Raw genomic sequence first — 17210 nt, 5'->3', positions numbered from 1 at the left:
AGGTCTCGGCTGACAAAATGCTAACAGCTCAACAGACTGGAGCATCTTTATTTTAAAGATAATGAAGTCTGAACTTTACAAACCGGGTATATAAAACACAATGATGAAAATATTTCACCGCAGTGTGCAGTAGAATTTGTATGGACTGTTGCCTCTGCTCTGACTGGCACCTGAGAAGAGTACTGCAGTGCACAGGGCATCAAAAACCCACTGATTTATGACATTTTAGAAATTAACTCTTCTGTTATAGCACCACTGATTCCAGTAACACATAGTTTCATCAGATTATAGATGGTAACCTCAGTTTGACATGCTGATCATGGGTAAAGGTATTATCCACGGTAATGTGTTCTGTTTTTGAGTGATACAATGGTGTTATATGAAGGACAGGGAGACTTGCACTCCACTTGTTCAGCAGCACACACATACACACGCATATAGAGAGGGGAGAGAGAAAGACAGAGAGAGAGAGAGAGAGAGACAGAGAGAAACATGGAAGGGGATGGGACGGATTTCAAGCAATGATTTTACATTTTACAGGATAGCACTTTGAGAGATTGCCCTGGAAAAACCCTGGAGCAGTTTCCCCCTTCTCTTAGCGGTGCAGGTTTAAAGCCTTAGCCATCATTTCACAGAAGCAACAGTGACGTTCACTGAGGTGAGCGTGTGTTTGGATACATTCAGCTATTCTTAGAAATGATCAAACTAAAGGCATACAGTAAAAAAAAGATTAACTGCTGTCAAATTTTTTTGCTTCATATCAGTGATGTTTTCCCAAATGACGGTTTTGATGGACACACAGACAGACCCGCGCACACACACGTCAAAACACACACACACACACACACACACTGATTCTGTCTCTCTCCTCTCCTCTCCTCACTCTTCATCATCATGCTAACCCTGCGTGTTGCACTCGGCGGGAGACAGAGAGGCTCATTGTTATTCCACGAGGGTCGGCTGATCTCAGCCAAATCTGTCTGCGCCTCGCTCCTCATTCCACATCATTTCTGTATTGTCTGGCTCCCAGGAATCCAAAAATCTCTCATCTCTGGGATCTACTGGAAATGTGGGAAACCTGCGAGCGAAGCCCCTCTCCCCGTGGAATTCCTTACCCGAGCCGCGGGAACGTCTGAAGGGAACGAAGGGCGAAGAGAGAAAGGGAAAGAGAGAGAGAGAGAGAGAGAGAGAGAGAGAGAGAGAGAGAGAGAGAGAGAGAGGGGAAGGCTTTACTCTGCTCTGGGCTCCTGAGGGCCACAAAGCCTAAGCTGTTCTAATATTGAGAGAAAATGCCTGGCCCAGCTGGGTTTGGGTTTTGCTTGGTTATTATGTGTCACCAGAGGCGGATTGAAGGGAGTAGCTGGCTATCTCCTTGAAGGAAGCATGTGTCTCTCCTTGAACAACCAACGCTCATCAATAAGTGATGCGCTGTCTCTTCCAGTCTATCACACTCTAGTAAGAGCCGCCTTGATTTGTTTTAGAAGACAGTACCCTTACACAATACCGTCTCTATTCTCGCTCTCACTCTTCAAACGGCATCCCTTGTTCTCTTAAACTTGACGCTTTCATGGGCTGTACGCTGTTTTTCGAGCACTCAGAAAGAGAGTTTGGAAGCACTCAGACATAACTGACACAACTGCAATTGTCCCGATGCCCTCTGCCTCTCCGTCCTGCGACTTCGGGGGTTTAATGCATTCCAACAGTCAGAAGACAAGTGAGAGCAGTGATAGGGGCTTTTTTTGGCCGCACTGAAACCTAATCCCATTTCACAGTGCCATGCAGCCGTGCCAAAATAATCACTTGATGGGAGTTGAAAGTGATTACCACTGTTCGCTCTTATCTCCAATGAGTCCAGAGAATATCGTCCAACAACAACAACAACAACAACAACTGCTAGCCTCTGTGATGCCGGTCCAACTGGGGAGCAGACTAGGGGGATACAGCCTCACAGCAAAGCTAAGCCAAGCCGCTAATGATTTTCTATGGGATGTGTGTGGCATGTACAAAGATGCATGCACTGTAAGTCAATGCGCATGGATAAGTAATTAGAACAGTAGTCCATCCCTCTCCACCAACCCTGCATATTTAACACTCCCAAGACATACAGTTTGTGAATGTTAGGGAATTGCCACATTGTGTCTGGGGGATAAGGCATAATCATCTGGTAGGATTCCAATTAAATAGTATTAATTTATCATTTAACTTGAATTAATCATTGATTCTAAACAGTCTTACTCCTAATTCCAGACTTTACACAATAACAATGCTAACAGTAACACTGATATTTGTGCAAACAAAAGCACAAACATGACTCTAGTTCTTTTTTTGCCATACACAATCCCGCTCAATTAGATCCACGCATCTCCAAAAAGATCCTCCGGAAATGAGAAAAGGACGCTTATTTTTGCACCTCAGTATGCATGCATTTTTGATTTTGTGTGTTTGTTGTTTTTTTTTAGAGTTTCATGAACCAAGTGGCAAAAATAAACACGTACATTTTCATTTCAACTAAGAAAAAAGAAAATTTGGAGTTGCAATTTAATGGTAGGCATCAGCATCGCGCCCAAGGACGCGACAGCAGCGGACGCTCGCTGTCACGGGGGGCTTGAACCCGGGGCGTCCAGCTGAAGGACGGACCGTCTCGCCTCTCCTACAACCTCGCCCCGCTGCTCACCTTATGTCCTGACAGCAGAAATAAAACAAGGGCATTTCCTCACCTGATTGTCAGACATGACATAGAGAGAGTTCCTGTCCAGGGAGAAGGCCATGTCCCGCAGGATGGGACTGCTATCCTTCATCACAGTCACTGTCTCGTACAGCACTCCTCCCTCCAGAGGGCCGTCCACCCTGATCTGCAGGGACAGAAACACAGAAACAGAGGGACAGTGAATGCCATGCTGCAGGACGCACACTGTGACTGAATGTTTAATGTATATTTGCAGTGATATTTGTAGTCTACTGTCCATCGTATGCATTGTACTCTCCCTTTCGCTTTGTTTGTGAGGTCCCGTTGTCCTTGTACCATATGCTAGTGTGTGCTTTGCTACTGTCTTATCTCTGCACCAGTGTCACCAAGACAAAAACCTGGACTATTAATTAGGGATGGGACGATATGCTTATCTCTCGGTACGATTCAATACGCGATATGGGGTTCACAATTTGATACAACCACAATACAATGTGGGCTAATAAATAAAAGTTATTTGACAACAAAGTCTGTGCAGAATTATATTTATTTCTGAGGCATAAATCTTTCTAGCAATGGCATTTGCTTGCTAGAATGTAAACAACAATTTAAGAATGTCATTACAAAGTGCAAATAATATAATTAGGACGGAGAGCTTGTGAAATCTCATTTGTGATTACTACAGCAGAACAAAATGTTGCTAATATTGCGATTCATTTTTCTGCCCCATGATACGTATTGTCACATTTTTGTATCGCGATATATTGAACTTCGATATATCGTCCCATCCCTACTTTTGATGTAAAGGTGTGACTGAGAGGGGAAAGATGGATCTGGTGAGACTCTGCTGTACTGTGGCAATCAGTGGTTCAATCTGACAGTATTGCTTTGACCCGAACCCCCCTGAGGTTAGCTCGGTCCACGCCGCGGTCGAGTTTTGAAATGTGTTCAGTAAGCTCAGCCTCAGAGGATCAATTTGACTTTGGAATGACTTTCAGACGGCAATCTTTTGGGGCTCATTAAACGCGTGCATAGAGAATGGATGCCCACTGGTAAAGAGATTTCGATTCCCTTCTCCCACCTCTGACTACAAATAAGATAAGACGCCATTCCGGAGAACCAAACAAACAAGCAGGTCTGTCTTCGTTGTAAGTAGCTTACTGATCTTGGGGCTGTAAAGACGTAAAAGGCACATTGAAATGACAAATAAGCTGAATAAACCGTTATTATGGCACGGTTAGACAAAGATAAAAACTTCCCTTTAGTAGCAACCACGCCATGATAAAGCTGTTTTAAGTTATTCATCTACTTATTCATCTAGATTTACAAAGACAGATGTCCTTGTTTGTTTGGTTCTCCCCCGCATGACTATTGCCTGATCCAAAGAACAATTGATTATGTGTTTTGTACTTGGACTATAAACGAACTCAATAGCGCTCCTTCATTTCTTTATTCAGAAACACATGCCATTATTTGCACACCTATGCAGAGAGTACACGTCTTTCAGCATTTGTACAGGAGTGATCTGAACTGAATCATGCAATAATGATAGCTTTTTACAGACAGCTTGACACTTGAAATAACAGTCACAGACATGAAATAAAAGGAATAAACCTTGAATAAAGCATGATAGTTGAGAGAAAAGATCCTCATTAGCTATGCAAACCCAGGTTGAAGCCCTATTTAAAATTCAAGGAGACTGAATCATTAACCGTGTGATGCAATTACAGTAAAGCTGAATTAATTTCTTAATCATAATAATTTTAAAAAAAGCAAAATAATGAGGAAATGGAGCAGAGAACTGTGGGAGCTTTGTGAAATGTCTGGGGCGCCGTCGCGACAGTCTTCCCTGCATGCATCCTGACATGCGAACTTGAGCGACCTCGCCACCCAAATCAAATGTGACTGCAGAAGATTTTGAGCGTGTGCCAGGCTGGCTCACACATACAGTGGCACAGAGCCTCAGCAGTCTCTCAATAGAGACAGCCCCGATCAATACAAACTGATTACATGATTGGATCCCCTGGGCACCAAAACTGCATCAATCAATCACGCCTCCACCTTCCAGGCAGCTGTGGCTCTCCAACCGGCAGCTCTGCCAGCCAAGAATGAGGGAGGGAGAGAGTTGAAGTGAGAGAGAGACAGAGTGTGTGTGTGTGTGTGTGTGTGTGTGTGTGTGTGTGTGTGTGTGTGTGTGTGTGTGTGTGTGTGTGTGCGTGTGTGTGTAGGGGGCATCCCACACACTAAAACACCGAAGCCCAGTAACGAGCCACAGAAGAGTGACCTAGGATCTGCGCTTCCAGATCATAAGAGGACACAGTCTGTCTCACACCGATCAGACTGTCATTACCCAGACCTCAGCACCGAGAACAATCCTATCCCTTAAATACTTATTTCATAGACAGATTTATCCAGTGCTAAGCCTCTCTCGCTCTTTGTCTGTTTTCTTTCTCTTGTCCTGTCTTCCCTGCCTCCTCCTCCTCCTCCTCCTCCTCCAATTCCTCCTCTCTCTTACCACAATCCCACGCAGCAAAGGAGCCAGTTTTCATTATATTTCCTGCACTCTTCATTTCATAAATAGTCCAGATAGAAAACAGAGCTTGTAAGCATTCCGCCAGTGAAGCCATGTATGAAAAACCCCCCAAAATAAGAAGGACAGAATTAAATATATAGGCTGAAATATTGAGCCGGAGCGTATTTAGCTAGGTACGATGATGCTGACCAAGGGCAAGGGGTTCAGGGATGAGCTCAGAGAAAGTACTGACCCCCTGACCCATCCATGGTGTTTGATTTCAGTGGATTTAAACTGGTTTTATCATTTAAAACAGGACTGACCGGGCTGCAGCCCTCTGGGAGTACAACAGGTCCTCAATCTCTCTGTAAGCCCCACAGCCCCATAATGAGAGTAAGGCGGGTTTAATTGGTTTTATAATGAGCCTGCTTGTAGTGAATGACACACAAACACACACACACACACACACACACACTCACACGCTCTTACACACATGTGCGCACAAACAAACACGCACTTACTCTTGCACACAAACCTACACGTTCGCACAAAACAGACTCTATTTGTTGGCTGCTCTCATTAAGGGAGAGTTTGTAGTTGCAAATTGTGCTCATGGGTAAAGTTTTTTCAGTTTCATAAGCACTTGTTTTGATCAATACAGTACCATTGCTTGTGGCATATCAAGAACACATAGCCACAGCAGTGGAATGATAAAAACAGTTTGTAAATAGTTAGGACTATTGTGTATATATGGGGTCACTATTGGGGATGGGACAATAACCAGTATTACTATATATCTAACAAATTGATATAGTCATGTTGCTGACTGAGTTAAAGTAGATGCAGGGCATTTGAGCTTTATTTGACACTCATTTGACTTTATTTAGTCAAATGATGCTGTTATTTGGATTTTTATTTGTGTTGTTTAAGACTATATTCTATATTCTATCTATTTTTTTTTAAATAAATAAGTCAAAAGTCTTGTGATTGATATTATAAATTCGTTTTTAAGTAATTAAAACAAATTGAAACTAACTGAATTACAATACTGTTTTTAAAGTTTTTAAAAACAGTACTGGAGATGGAGAACATTATGGATAGTATCGTATATTGAGATAATTTTGGTCAAGATAATCGTATTATGTAATTTTCATATCAACACAGGCCTAGTCACTATACTGTAGCCTATTAGCCACAAACCAGAGAAAACCTAATTCTAAAGTTCAAAGAGTCCCTTCTGTGCGGTCCATGCCATTTAAATGATTTGTCATTAATACCACATGTTCATATGACCTCAGTGTGCTTCTCTCCTTCATTCTTTCTTCCCAGTAAATCTAACAGTTGAGGAGGTATATATTTAACCCATGAATAATATTTAGGCCAATAACAGCAATATCCTTCCTGCTGTTGAAATCCCCTTCCAGAACCTGCAACCGATATAAACAGCCAAGCTTAGTACGGCTACACAAACAGATAGCGATATGCAACGTGAGCCCGTGTGCTTTTAACCAAAACAACCTCCTCCTCTCACGGCTCGGTTTGCATCTCGAATGGTCCGCTGCACTCTCATCCTGTGAGAGCCAAAGAAAACAAAAAGCCTGACTTCTAGGATGTCACTTGGCTGGAGCGGGGTTAGCTCAGTTGAAAGGCTGCCAGACGTTGCATGAGCAATGCACTTGCCCACATGTCTCTCCCCCTTGAGGATTTACATGTGGGATTGATTCTGAGATCATTTTGGCTGATGATTTTATTCATGCTGAGAGGAAGTACACATGTAAATATCCCTGAAATCCTACTTTTCCGCTACAGAGTGGGAAACTTTGGAAAGCAGGTGATTACTATGTTTATGCGGCAATGGCAATCCAATCCTAAAAAAAGTGTGTCCATATGTGGCCTGCCAGTCGGTGCCCTCTAAATTCATGCTGCTAACCTAAACATATGGATGATGACCCAGGAGGCGAGGAGCACTCTGTTCAACCAATCATTTCCAATCTGCTACTCACAAGGTTGCTTCTGTCCCTGAAGACCGGTCTGTCCAACTTCCGTTGACCCAGACATGAGGAGGTTGGTACAATCAACTTTGAGTCAAATTCAACAATAAACTTCTTTTGGATTACTCTGTTGTAGTTTAATTTGTACTTGACTTCTTTCCTGGCAGACGACGAGTTGTCCTGCACACAAACATCAAACCACTCTTTTTTTCACATGAAACCAAAAGTAAGGAAATTACAATTTGGCAGGAAACTACACAGAAATCTTCCATTTCAGTGGAAAAAACACAGCACAGAATCAAAAGTAGAGTAGATGCACACAGACTGTAAGCAAGACAGACTTTGGCACAGTCAGTGACTTCAAAATGGATGTTCCCAGACTTCACTCAATATTGCGACGCTGGAAATGCGGTGACATAAGGGCCAGACAACTGGCCACCTTTAAGGTTGAGTGGCTGTGCATATGGTCAGATCGCGGCTGACAGCTGAGGAGAGTGGGCATTGATTAGCCCATATATCCATCACGGCTCTGTGAATGCTAATGAGACGAGGGTCCAGATAGAGCTGAGGCTAATGAAAAGGAAAAGTGTTCGGCGGGGGGGGGGGGGGGGTCAGGGAGGTGGAGGTCCGTATTACAGAACAGGACTAATCATTCAGCCATCACATTAACTACAGTCACAAAGAGAGGCGTATTGATCACAGCCACTAGACATGCTGTATGTTGGCAAGTGCCATTACCTAAACATGATTACCAACTGGGTCGGAAGAGAGGTAATGGTGTGTGTGTGTGTGTGTGTGTGTGTGTGTGTTTTGGGGTCATTGTTAAAAGCCTCCCAGTTTAGCGGACAAATTTCAGGATGGAGCTCAACCTAACCTTCAGCTGCGTGGCGAGCTTCCAAGAACTTCATACCATAATTTCTACAACATGACCACAGTCTCCTCTGAGTCTCTGAGTCTCACTGCTCTCCTCTCTCTCCTTGAGGACACGGTTTCCTGTTCTCTATTTCCTGGCCTCCTCCGTACTGCCCCCCCCGTTCCCCCCCCGCCCCGTCCCTCCAATCATTCCCATTGTTCAGTGGGTTCCCATGGCCCACCAACAAAAGCAGTGGGAAAGGGACAGTCGAACAATTCATGGCACTCGTATGGTTTTCATTTTCCTGACCACAGTACAGTCCCAGAGTTTTTGTGTGTTTCCATGTGTGTGACAGAGAAAGAAGAAGAAGAAGAGAGAAAGAAGAGGGGAGAGAGAGAGAGAGAGAGAGAGAGAGAGAGAGAGAGAGAGAGAGAGAGAGAGAGAGAGAGAGAGAGAGAGAGAAGGAAAGAGAGATGGAGTCACGAAATAAATTGCAGTCAGGGAAGGCAGGAAGATGCACACCTTTCCATGTTATCACAAAATTGCCTCACTTAACGCCATTTAGAATTTCACTTGTGCTGAAACATCTAATGGTGATCCGCTGAGAGTTTTGCCCTCAGGCCACGGCTCCTTCCATGCAGTTATGAAAATCCTTTCAATTTAGCCTCAAACACACCTATTCCCTGCCTCTGAAACTCCATTCTCATGATTTCAATCACCGAATCTCCCCTTCCTGCCCCCTCCTAGAAACCGTGACTTTGAAAAGCCAGAGTCATTTAGATATGCACCAGAGAATTTCCTCACTTGGTCAGCACTCAACAAGCCATAATGAATCCACTATTTGCACATGAGAGTATTTGAGTAAGCCTTTATTTGCAGCGAGCTTAACATTTTCAGCCGTTTCTAAGAAAAACTGCTGCTAAGTGGCTGCGGCCACTGGGGTGAAGTGCTGGTTTGTTTTGATTTCATTCAAGATAGCAACCTCTTATACGGCAGCGTCTGCATCCTCCAAATTATACTTACAGACATTTAGCTAATGCTCTTATCAAGAGGGTCTTGTAGTGAGGGAACAGTTAGGCATTTAGTGCCTTGCTCAACGACAGAGTGGAAGCTGCTGATGGACATATTGGTTGTTGCAGGGATGAAATCTGCGATGTTTCGGGCCCTGCCAGCCTGTCGAGAGCAACGTAATGTCTAGTTAAGCTGAAGCCTGCTGACAATCTGACGCATTAAATAGTTTAATCACATTAAAATATTGCCGCAATTCCACTGTGGCAGCTTTGATATTACTTATCTCCCTCTGAACTGGGATATACACTGAACGTACAAAATAGGGACATCTTTACTGATGTAGAGTTGCAGCCCCTTTTGCACAATCCACATCTCGATTAGGGCTGAAAAATGTTGACAAAAAATCTAATTGCAATTGTGTTTCTTGTGATAATATGCATTTGTGATGCATTTTTTAGAACTTTAAAATTGTTTAAAGAAAAGTGATTTTGTTAAAAAAAAAAATAGATGTCAGTGTGCAGGATTTGCTGAGTTGGAGTATGATTAAAGGTTTTCATCAATATTGTACTTTATTCATGGACCAAGATTACCTGGAGCTCTAAAACACCTTGTTTAGAAATCCATCGCCTCTCTCTCTTAAGCAATTAATTGCAGCCTCTGAGATTTGGAAATTGCAAAATTTCATATTGCGATTTCAGATTTTTTTTCGATTAATTGTTCAGCTCTAATCTCAATTGCCTCAAAGCTTAAAAATCCTTCTCTAACTCATCTGCGTCTCTTCATCTACATCTCCTCCTTTGAGATCGGTATTGATTTAATAAGGAAAAATCAATAAGGGATAATTGGCTTTTACCTGGATTCACCTCATTACCGCCTCATGTACTTCATGAAAAGAATAAGTGTCCCTGATATTTTGTACAAGCTCATGGCAGCCGTAGGGTCGCACTACTCAATTAAAATCAGCCACCTTGGGCACCAAAACCGTGACAGATACGATGATGGAAAGGTCCTGCTATATCGGGAACAGGAGTAGCCTAATTGAAGGACGACGACGGACACGGATCCATATGCTGCGTGGAGCCCTGGACCATGAGACTGTTGGTTATCCCTCTGACCTTTCACCCCAGCTACGCCCTTCCTGTGGCAGGCCTGACCTTTGCAATGGCCTCGCTGCCTGAGTGATCTGCTGATGGCATTTATTGTCATGCCCCATTTCCACTCAGCCTGTCCATTTGGGGTGATGGAATAGGATTGGAGACGTGACCCTCTGCTCCTCGGGGGCTCCCAGGAGTCTGAATCATGCCCGCACATTCTGTCAATGTAATGACAAACTCTGCCCTTTTACCCGCGCAGCGCTTGCACCAGTAATGATGGATTTCACACTCTCCTCACCCGAACTCACTGCTCACTTCTCCAACACATACAAAACTATATTCTCTGCCACTCTCTCTCTATGTATGTCTGTTTCTGTCTCTCTCCCTCTGTCTCTGTCATGTCTCTCTCTCTCTCTCTCTCTCTGTCGCTTCCTTATGTATCTGTATGTCTCTCTGTGCATCTTTCTCTCTCTCTCTCTCTCTCTCTCTCTCTGTTACTCTCTCTCTAGCTATTCCCCTCTCTCTCTCTCTCTCTGTCTCTTCCCTAGTCTCTTTCTCTCTGTATGTCTCTGTGTCTCTCTTTCTCTCTCTCTCTCTATCTCTCTGTCTCTCTCTATATATCTCTGTCTCTCTCTATGTCTGTCTGTCTCTCTCTCTCTCTTCCTCTCTCTATCTCTCTCTGTCTCTCTCTCTCTGTGTCTCTTCCCCTGTCTCTTTCTCTCTGTGCATCGCCCCCCCTCCCACTTCTCTCGCTCCCTCTCTCTCTCCCCCCGTCTCTCTCTCTGTCTCACCCAGGCTATCTTCTCTGTTCCCCGATGGCTCATCCAGTGGAGCAGCTCCAGTGATGCTATCTGAGCTCCCAGTCTGGCCCTGTGTGTGTGTGTGTGTGTGTGTGTGTGTGTGTGTGTGTGTGTGTGTGTGTGTGTGTGTGTGTGTATGTGTATGAGTGTCAGACAGATTGCTCCTCATAAGACTGAGGCCCCCAGGCTAGTGTCACAACAGTCCTCTCACACATTTCCTCAGTCAGTCGCATACTGTAAGACTGTGCAGTAAGCAGACCCTCCGGTGCTACCAAGTCAATCCAGTTAGATCAAAGAACGAGCCTTATAGGAACTTGATTATAATATATCATTACGATATGCGTTGAAATGAAACATGATGGACAAGGGGTTAAATCAGCTTCATGAACGTCTTAGAAAGAGGTCATCCTATGTCTGTGGGCCTGGTGTAAAGAAGCCTATAGCGGCCAAAGAAAACATTAAATAGGAAAAATGTGAGTTTGTTACACAATCCTATAGATTCCCTGTTCAAACCATTTACTTTTGATCATCAATTAAGTAACACAACCGTGTCTGTCTGCCAGGATCCGCCTGACTTCTACATATTGAGTTAAGTCTAAGAATTTTGTAATGGTAACAGCCATTAAAAGGAAAATCCATCCTAAAACAGTTTAACATTGTTAAACAAGAGGTGACTTGAGCTGCCTAATGTCCCGCAATAATTACCTTGATGTATAAAACAAAACCAGTTATGTTAATGAGATCATTAATTAAGATAATTCATGCTTTAATTAGTGTTAATGCATTAAACGCACATTAACGCGTTATGTACCATGTTGCCGGTACATAAAAACAGCTAATTGGCGATCTAACTTTGTGGTGTATTATTGTTATTCTCGTGGATAAAACAGCAAACGTAAACAACATGGCGTCACATCCAGACATTTCCAGCACAGCTACAATGGAGTTTGACAGGAGAAAATGTTTCAGCGATCTAAAACATCAACAGTAAATGTCAGGTTTTGGTGTCAGTCCCCAGAATCAAAGAGCAAAAACTTCTTTCTAGACTCACCATTTTGCACCCATGTTCAACAATCACACAGGGAGAAATCCATTGTAGAAGAGGCAGAAAGACCAATTTCTCTGACAGTAGCCCCAACAGACCATAATGCAATGCAGCCAGAAGACATGTTGTGTTTGAGTAAGGGTCGTGACTCACTTTTTCTCAACTGGAAAAATTCTTGTTTTCTTGTCTTTACTATTACTATCGCTATCATTCTCTCCACCTACACACAAAACCCACAGCTGAATGCAGCAAGTTCAGGCTCACTCTCTGGGGGTTGGTGAAAGTCATTCTAGGAAACGTAGGAAATCATTAACTGAAGTAGTAGGAGTAGACGAGGCAGGATGAGGGGAAGTGGGAACACCAGTAGATTACAACACTCCTGGAATGCACTGACCATCACAAATTACTGATATCTAACAGTGAATCTGAGGGGGAATTTCTTTCCTTTAAGAGAGCCTCGTAGCATCGCTAGCGAGTTAGCAATACCCCGCAAGTACCCAGATGGCCCCTGTGTGTCTATTACAGTCCAGTGTGAAAAGTTAGGCAGAGCAATGCCCACCTTGCTCCCCGGTGTCTGTCAGTGTACTGGTGCTCTCACCTTCTTCAGCCGTCCGCTCCTGGTGCCCAGGAAGGCCACGCTGTGTCCGTTGTAGACGTACGAGGTGACGGAGGTCAGCCTGTCCCTGGTCTCGGTGTACACGGTCAGGCCGGACACCAGCTGGGAACCCCCCAGGGGCTGGTTGATATCCAGGCCACAGAAGTGATCATCGATGGGAACAGGCTGCGTGGAGAGAGGGAGGGAGGGATGGGTGTTGTGGTGAAGATTGAGAACAGATTAAGAGCGAGAATGCAGAGAGGTTTTTTTTTTTTTTTGAGTGGGTAGAAGAGAGGGGTTGTGAGGAAGAGAAGCAAATAAAAGGAGAATAGGTGAAAGGAAGGAGGGGATGGAGACGGGGGAGAGAGTGAAAGGAAGGAGGAGTGAGGATGACAGACACAAGGAGGAGCGACGGGGGCAAGCAGAGAGAGGGAGAGGGAAAGTGGGAGCCGGAGAAATGAATGAGATCACTGTAGACACATGCGAAGAGAGGAGGAGAACTCAAACTGACTTCTGTAAAGCCTAACATGCATTACGTGCGCGATTTTCAGGGTTAAAAACGGTTACTTCAAAAGGTTTTGGGCCGTTCCATTTATCAACAAGCCTCGGAGCGTGTGCATTTTGCGGAGCAGACTAATTGCTCATGGCAAACACGAGAAAAGCTGTGTATTTTGCGCCAGTTTCTGTGATTTTTAGATTGCTTGATCTGACATCACACAAACACACAGCACAAGAGATGTCAGGTTTTGATTAAGCATCAAAGAGAGCGGCATGCTTAGCAGTCCTGTTACATCTGCTATAGCCCACCTCAAACCTCTGCTAATTGCCTGTCACTCAGTATATAAATCTCTCTTTTTAGGGCAACTCATTTGTTCTGTCCCATTCTGCGCTTATAGGTCGTGCTGCGCTTTCTTTTACGCTAAGTGATATGCCTGAACATAGCAAAGAGGCTTTACTGTATGTGACAATCAGTAAAGTGAACTGAAGTGAAGTCTTTTAATAGAAAAAATAAAAATAAATAGACTTTTTTTCTGTCTAGCTAGTAGGTTATTACTCACCACTTCTCTATTGGACATAAATATTCCAGCTACACATAAATATTTGTTATTTGAATATTTGTTCTAACCCTTGCATTCCTTATTATTGGTGTAATATTGCCAGTCTAGGAATTTCAGCTGATTTTAGTGTTGAACTTGAAGTCGCTCTGAATAAGAAAATCAGCTAACTGCCAAAAATAAAGATGTAAATGTACATTCAGGGAATAAAATCCTATAAAACACAAAAATACAAGATCTAATGACATCGTAACAGGATTGAACCGTTATTTCATTAACAGTCCCATTTTAGATATAAAACTGAGCAGTAAGAATTAATTATTGAATTATTATGTATCTCTATGTTCACTGAAATCTTTTTGTGAATAACATTACATCTTATTTGTTTGATGGCATGGTGGAATCAAAGTGGATGTTGGGAACCACTAGAGTGAAAGATGTGATGAATATCATTGTTTTCATGACTCGCTTTCAACTTGTTTTCATGAAAGCCACTCATTATGCTGAATTATAGCTTTCACGGAGGCACAGACTTGGAATTTTACGAGAAAGCCCTCTTCTCAAGATCAAGAACAGGTCTCAGAGGGTTCAAATACTGCTGACAGCGACAAGAATAGAGGGAACGAGAGGGGGGGAGAGAGAGAGAGAGAAGGGAGGGAGGAGGGGAGGGAGGGAGTCAGCGCCCAAAACCCTGAATGAAATCAAAGCTGCATACAAAACTCCTCTGATTAGCATTGTAGAATTAATCTCCTCCAGCTCTTCTGCTCTCACGGGATCCTGAAAACCTGAATGGTGTCTTCAGCGCAGCTCTGGCTGCCTGCCTATCAGCTATTTAGGCTGTAATCGTGGCTGTAGAATAATCAAAGAGCCAACCTACAGTATATCTAAATCAATGCTGCTCGCCACCCTGTGGGTTTCATAGTTTGTCTAAATGTGCATGTGTATACGTGTGTGTGCTTACGTGTGTGTGAGGCTACATCAGAGGGGCCACCAGTGATCATGATGAGAGTTTCTACAGCACACCTACCGCCTTGGTGCACTGCACATCCTTTCCCAGCAGCCAGTGCAGCTCCAGGTTCCCCTCTCCCTGGTAGCAGGACTGTAGGCGCTCCTTGATGCGGGTGTTGATGTCTTGGATGGTGAAGACGCAGAGAGCAGAATGATCCGGAGGGTCGTGGTACTGCTTCTGTCCCTTGGAGAAGACAGCAAAGAGCACATCGTCCTGGGCGCTGATGTTGAGGGACTTGGCCAGAACCCTGCCGGCCTTGGACAGGTACGCCGCCTGCAGCAGACGGTACTCCTCGCCTCGGTGCACGCACCCCACGGGAAGTGACACATAGGAGTGGAACTTCTTGTCACCTTTACAGAGGCGGATGATGCGAGAAGTGTAAAACAGGTCGCCGGGGGAGCTGCCAGCAGGCATCCCGTTCTCTGGCGTCTCCGGCTGCACGGTCATGAAGTAGACGAAGCCGCCGCTGGCGAAGCCGTAGATGTAGTAGATGTCAAAGCGTGGGACAAGAGCCAGAGTGTCCGAAGGGATTTTGATGAGAGAGGAAACAAAGTCCGTGTGGAGCTCGTAGTCCAGCATCGCAGAGGATTCTGGGTCGCGGGGCAGCTTGCGGCTGGAGATGGTCGGGAAGTAGTCCTGCTTGCCGCCGACAGCCGTGCCGATGTACAGAGTGGCATCCTGGCCCTGCGAGGGCACGACGACCCCAAACATCGTCCCCGTCTGGTTGTCGCTGGACAGGTAGTGCTCCTTCTTGTGCGTGGGCTCCACCAGGATGAACAGGTCGTCCAGCCTCATCAGCTTGCACACGCCCTGGTAGAGGCTGCCGCAGGCCAGCAGCCGGTTGTGGGAGTAGTCGATGAGCAGGAGTTTGTTGACGTTGTCGGTGGAGGCTAGAGGTTCGGAGCAGGGCTGGACGATCAGAGGAGGGTAGCAGGCCTTGTTGTCGTACTCCGGCCCCGTATCGTGGGACACCAGGAGGGTGAGGTTGGCCGACAGCTTGTAGATCCGGTTGACCGCTCCGATGTACAGCGCCCCAGTGGACTGATGCACGGTCAGGTGGTTTAGAGACCACTCCCTCCTCTCTGACTGGAAGGTGCTCAGGGACTGTCCAACGGTCGTCTTTTGATTCACAGAGATTAGAGTCAATAGCCACAGTGCCAGCGGCCATGGCATGACCTTTAGAGGACCGTGACCTTTAGTGAGGCCACAGTAAGTCCATCCCCTATCCAAGCACGTTCCCATCCCCATAGGGCTCAGAAAAATACAGAGGTCAGACAAAACACCTGGGATTGGATTTCACCAATGGAGCAGGATTGTCCTTAAGAAGATGGGCTGAAGTGTGGTCTGTTCCCTCTTCAGTGATCTTCACATCATTCTGAAAGAAAAAAGAGATAGTTTTAGCTTTAGACTGAGAAGATGTCTGATTCTTTTGAAAGTGAAAAAGTGCTTTCAGGGTATCATTAGATGCTTCAAATAAAACCTAGAAGTATATGTGCTTGTTTTTCTCCATCTCTGCTTAGTCAGACACATGAGACATCAAAGAAACAAGTAATCATTTGTTCAAACTGTCTCCCCATCTTTAGTAGCCCAAGAGAAGGTCCAATGTTCCCCCAGTCTGCGGGGGAGCTCATTATATTTGCCTCTATGTACGGGAAAACTAACTGTGGCCCATTACTTGAACAAAGCAGTGACACACAGCGCCTGTGCCTACCCTCTGTTTGGGTGGCTAATTAAATGATCCAAATGTATTAATTATGCCTCCATATTTTGGGCTCACTGTTTTCCTTTCTCCCCTCCCTCTTGTTCTTTTAAATGGTTGAATCCAGGAGGAATTAATCACTCTCCACTGCGGCCGACATTCCTAAATTAATCAGGCTTTTTCCAAGGATGGCAGGGAGTCATTAGAGATTCAGAGCCAGGCAGCATCAACCCTCACACTTCCCCATTTAATTTCATTAGCATATTTTATGTAGATATTTCTAGCAGGGGACAAACAATGTCCCTTGAAGGCTGGATGGACTGAAGGATGGATGAATTTGACAAAGGCCAAAGGATGTGATGTATTAAACACAAATAATATATGTTGTGTTTACTTAGGTTTTTTTTTTCCTTATAATAACTATCATGTGCTGTATGCTTTGGTCTGATGCAGTGTGTTTCCCATGCAGACGAGATGAGATAAGGCAATTTGACACCAAACCTGGATTGTCTAAGAGAATAAAAATGGCAGTGTATAATTTAGTGTAGGCACTGATCATAGATGAGGTGGCTTCATACATGCAGTTACTTCATCCTAGTCCATTACTGAAGTAATAAAACTGTCAAGCACAAGGGAAAGGACAGTAAATTAGGAAACCTACATCTGTCTGCACTCATCCACTTCGTCTGTGTTTCCCCCAGCTCTGAAGGCTTATCCAAGCTGGCTCTCTCTGAGGCTGTGAAGCCTCCATCCCATCTCGCCCCTCTGTCCTCTCTGTTGCCACACCAGCAGCTCTCTAACCCCTTTGCCACTCTTTAAAACCCCCTTTTTAAAAATCATTCAGCCCCTCAGTGAAATGC

General features: G+C 44.6%; 1 protein-coding gene across 1 annotated transcript in view; it reads right to left on the bottom strand.

Annotated features, from left to right (window-relative positions):
- The window catches only part of LOC139643837 (plexin-A2-like), a 53026-nt gene extending 37127 nt beyond the window's left edge, over positions 1-15899 (bottom strand). Inside the window, exons 1-3 of the mRNA XM_071519115.1 lie at positions 14670-15899; positions 12591-12773; positions 2718-2852 (exon numbers count right to left, since the gene is read on the bottom strand). Coding sequence (XP_071375216.1) covers positions 2718-2852; positions 12591-12773; positions 14670-15899 — 1548 coding nt within the window. The remainder of the gene's footprint in view (positions 1-2717; positions 2853-12590; positions 12774-14669) is intronic.
- Positions 15900-17210: the final 1311 nt, after the last annotated feature.

Source organism: Centroberyx affinis, unplaced genomic scaffold (assembly GCF_046629955.1).
Source record: "Centroberyx affinis isolate AG114_WGS23_722 - 3 ecotype Tasmania unplaced genomic scaffold, CSIRO-AGI_Caff_v1 ptg000659l_1, whole genome shotgun sequence".
NCBI lineage: Eukaryota > Metazoa > Chordata > Actinopteri > Beryciformes > Berycidae > Centroberyx > Centroberyx affinis.
Note: the sequence above shows the minus strand (reverse complement) of the source record. Positions and strands in the feature narration are given on the sequence as shown.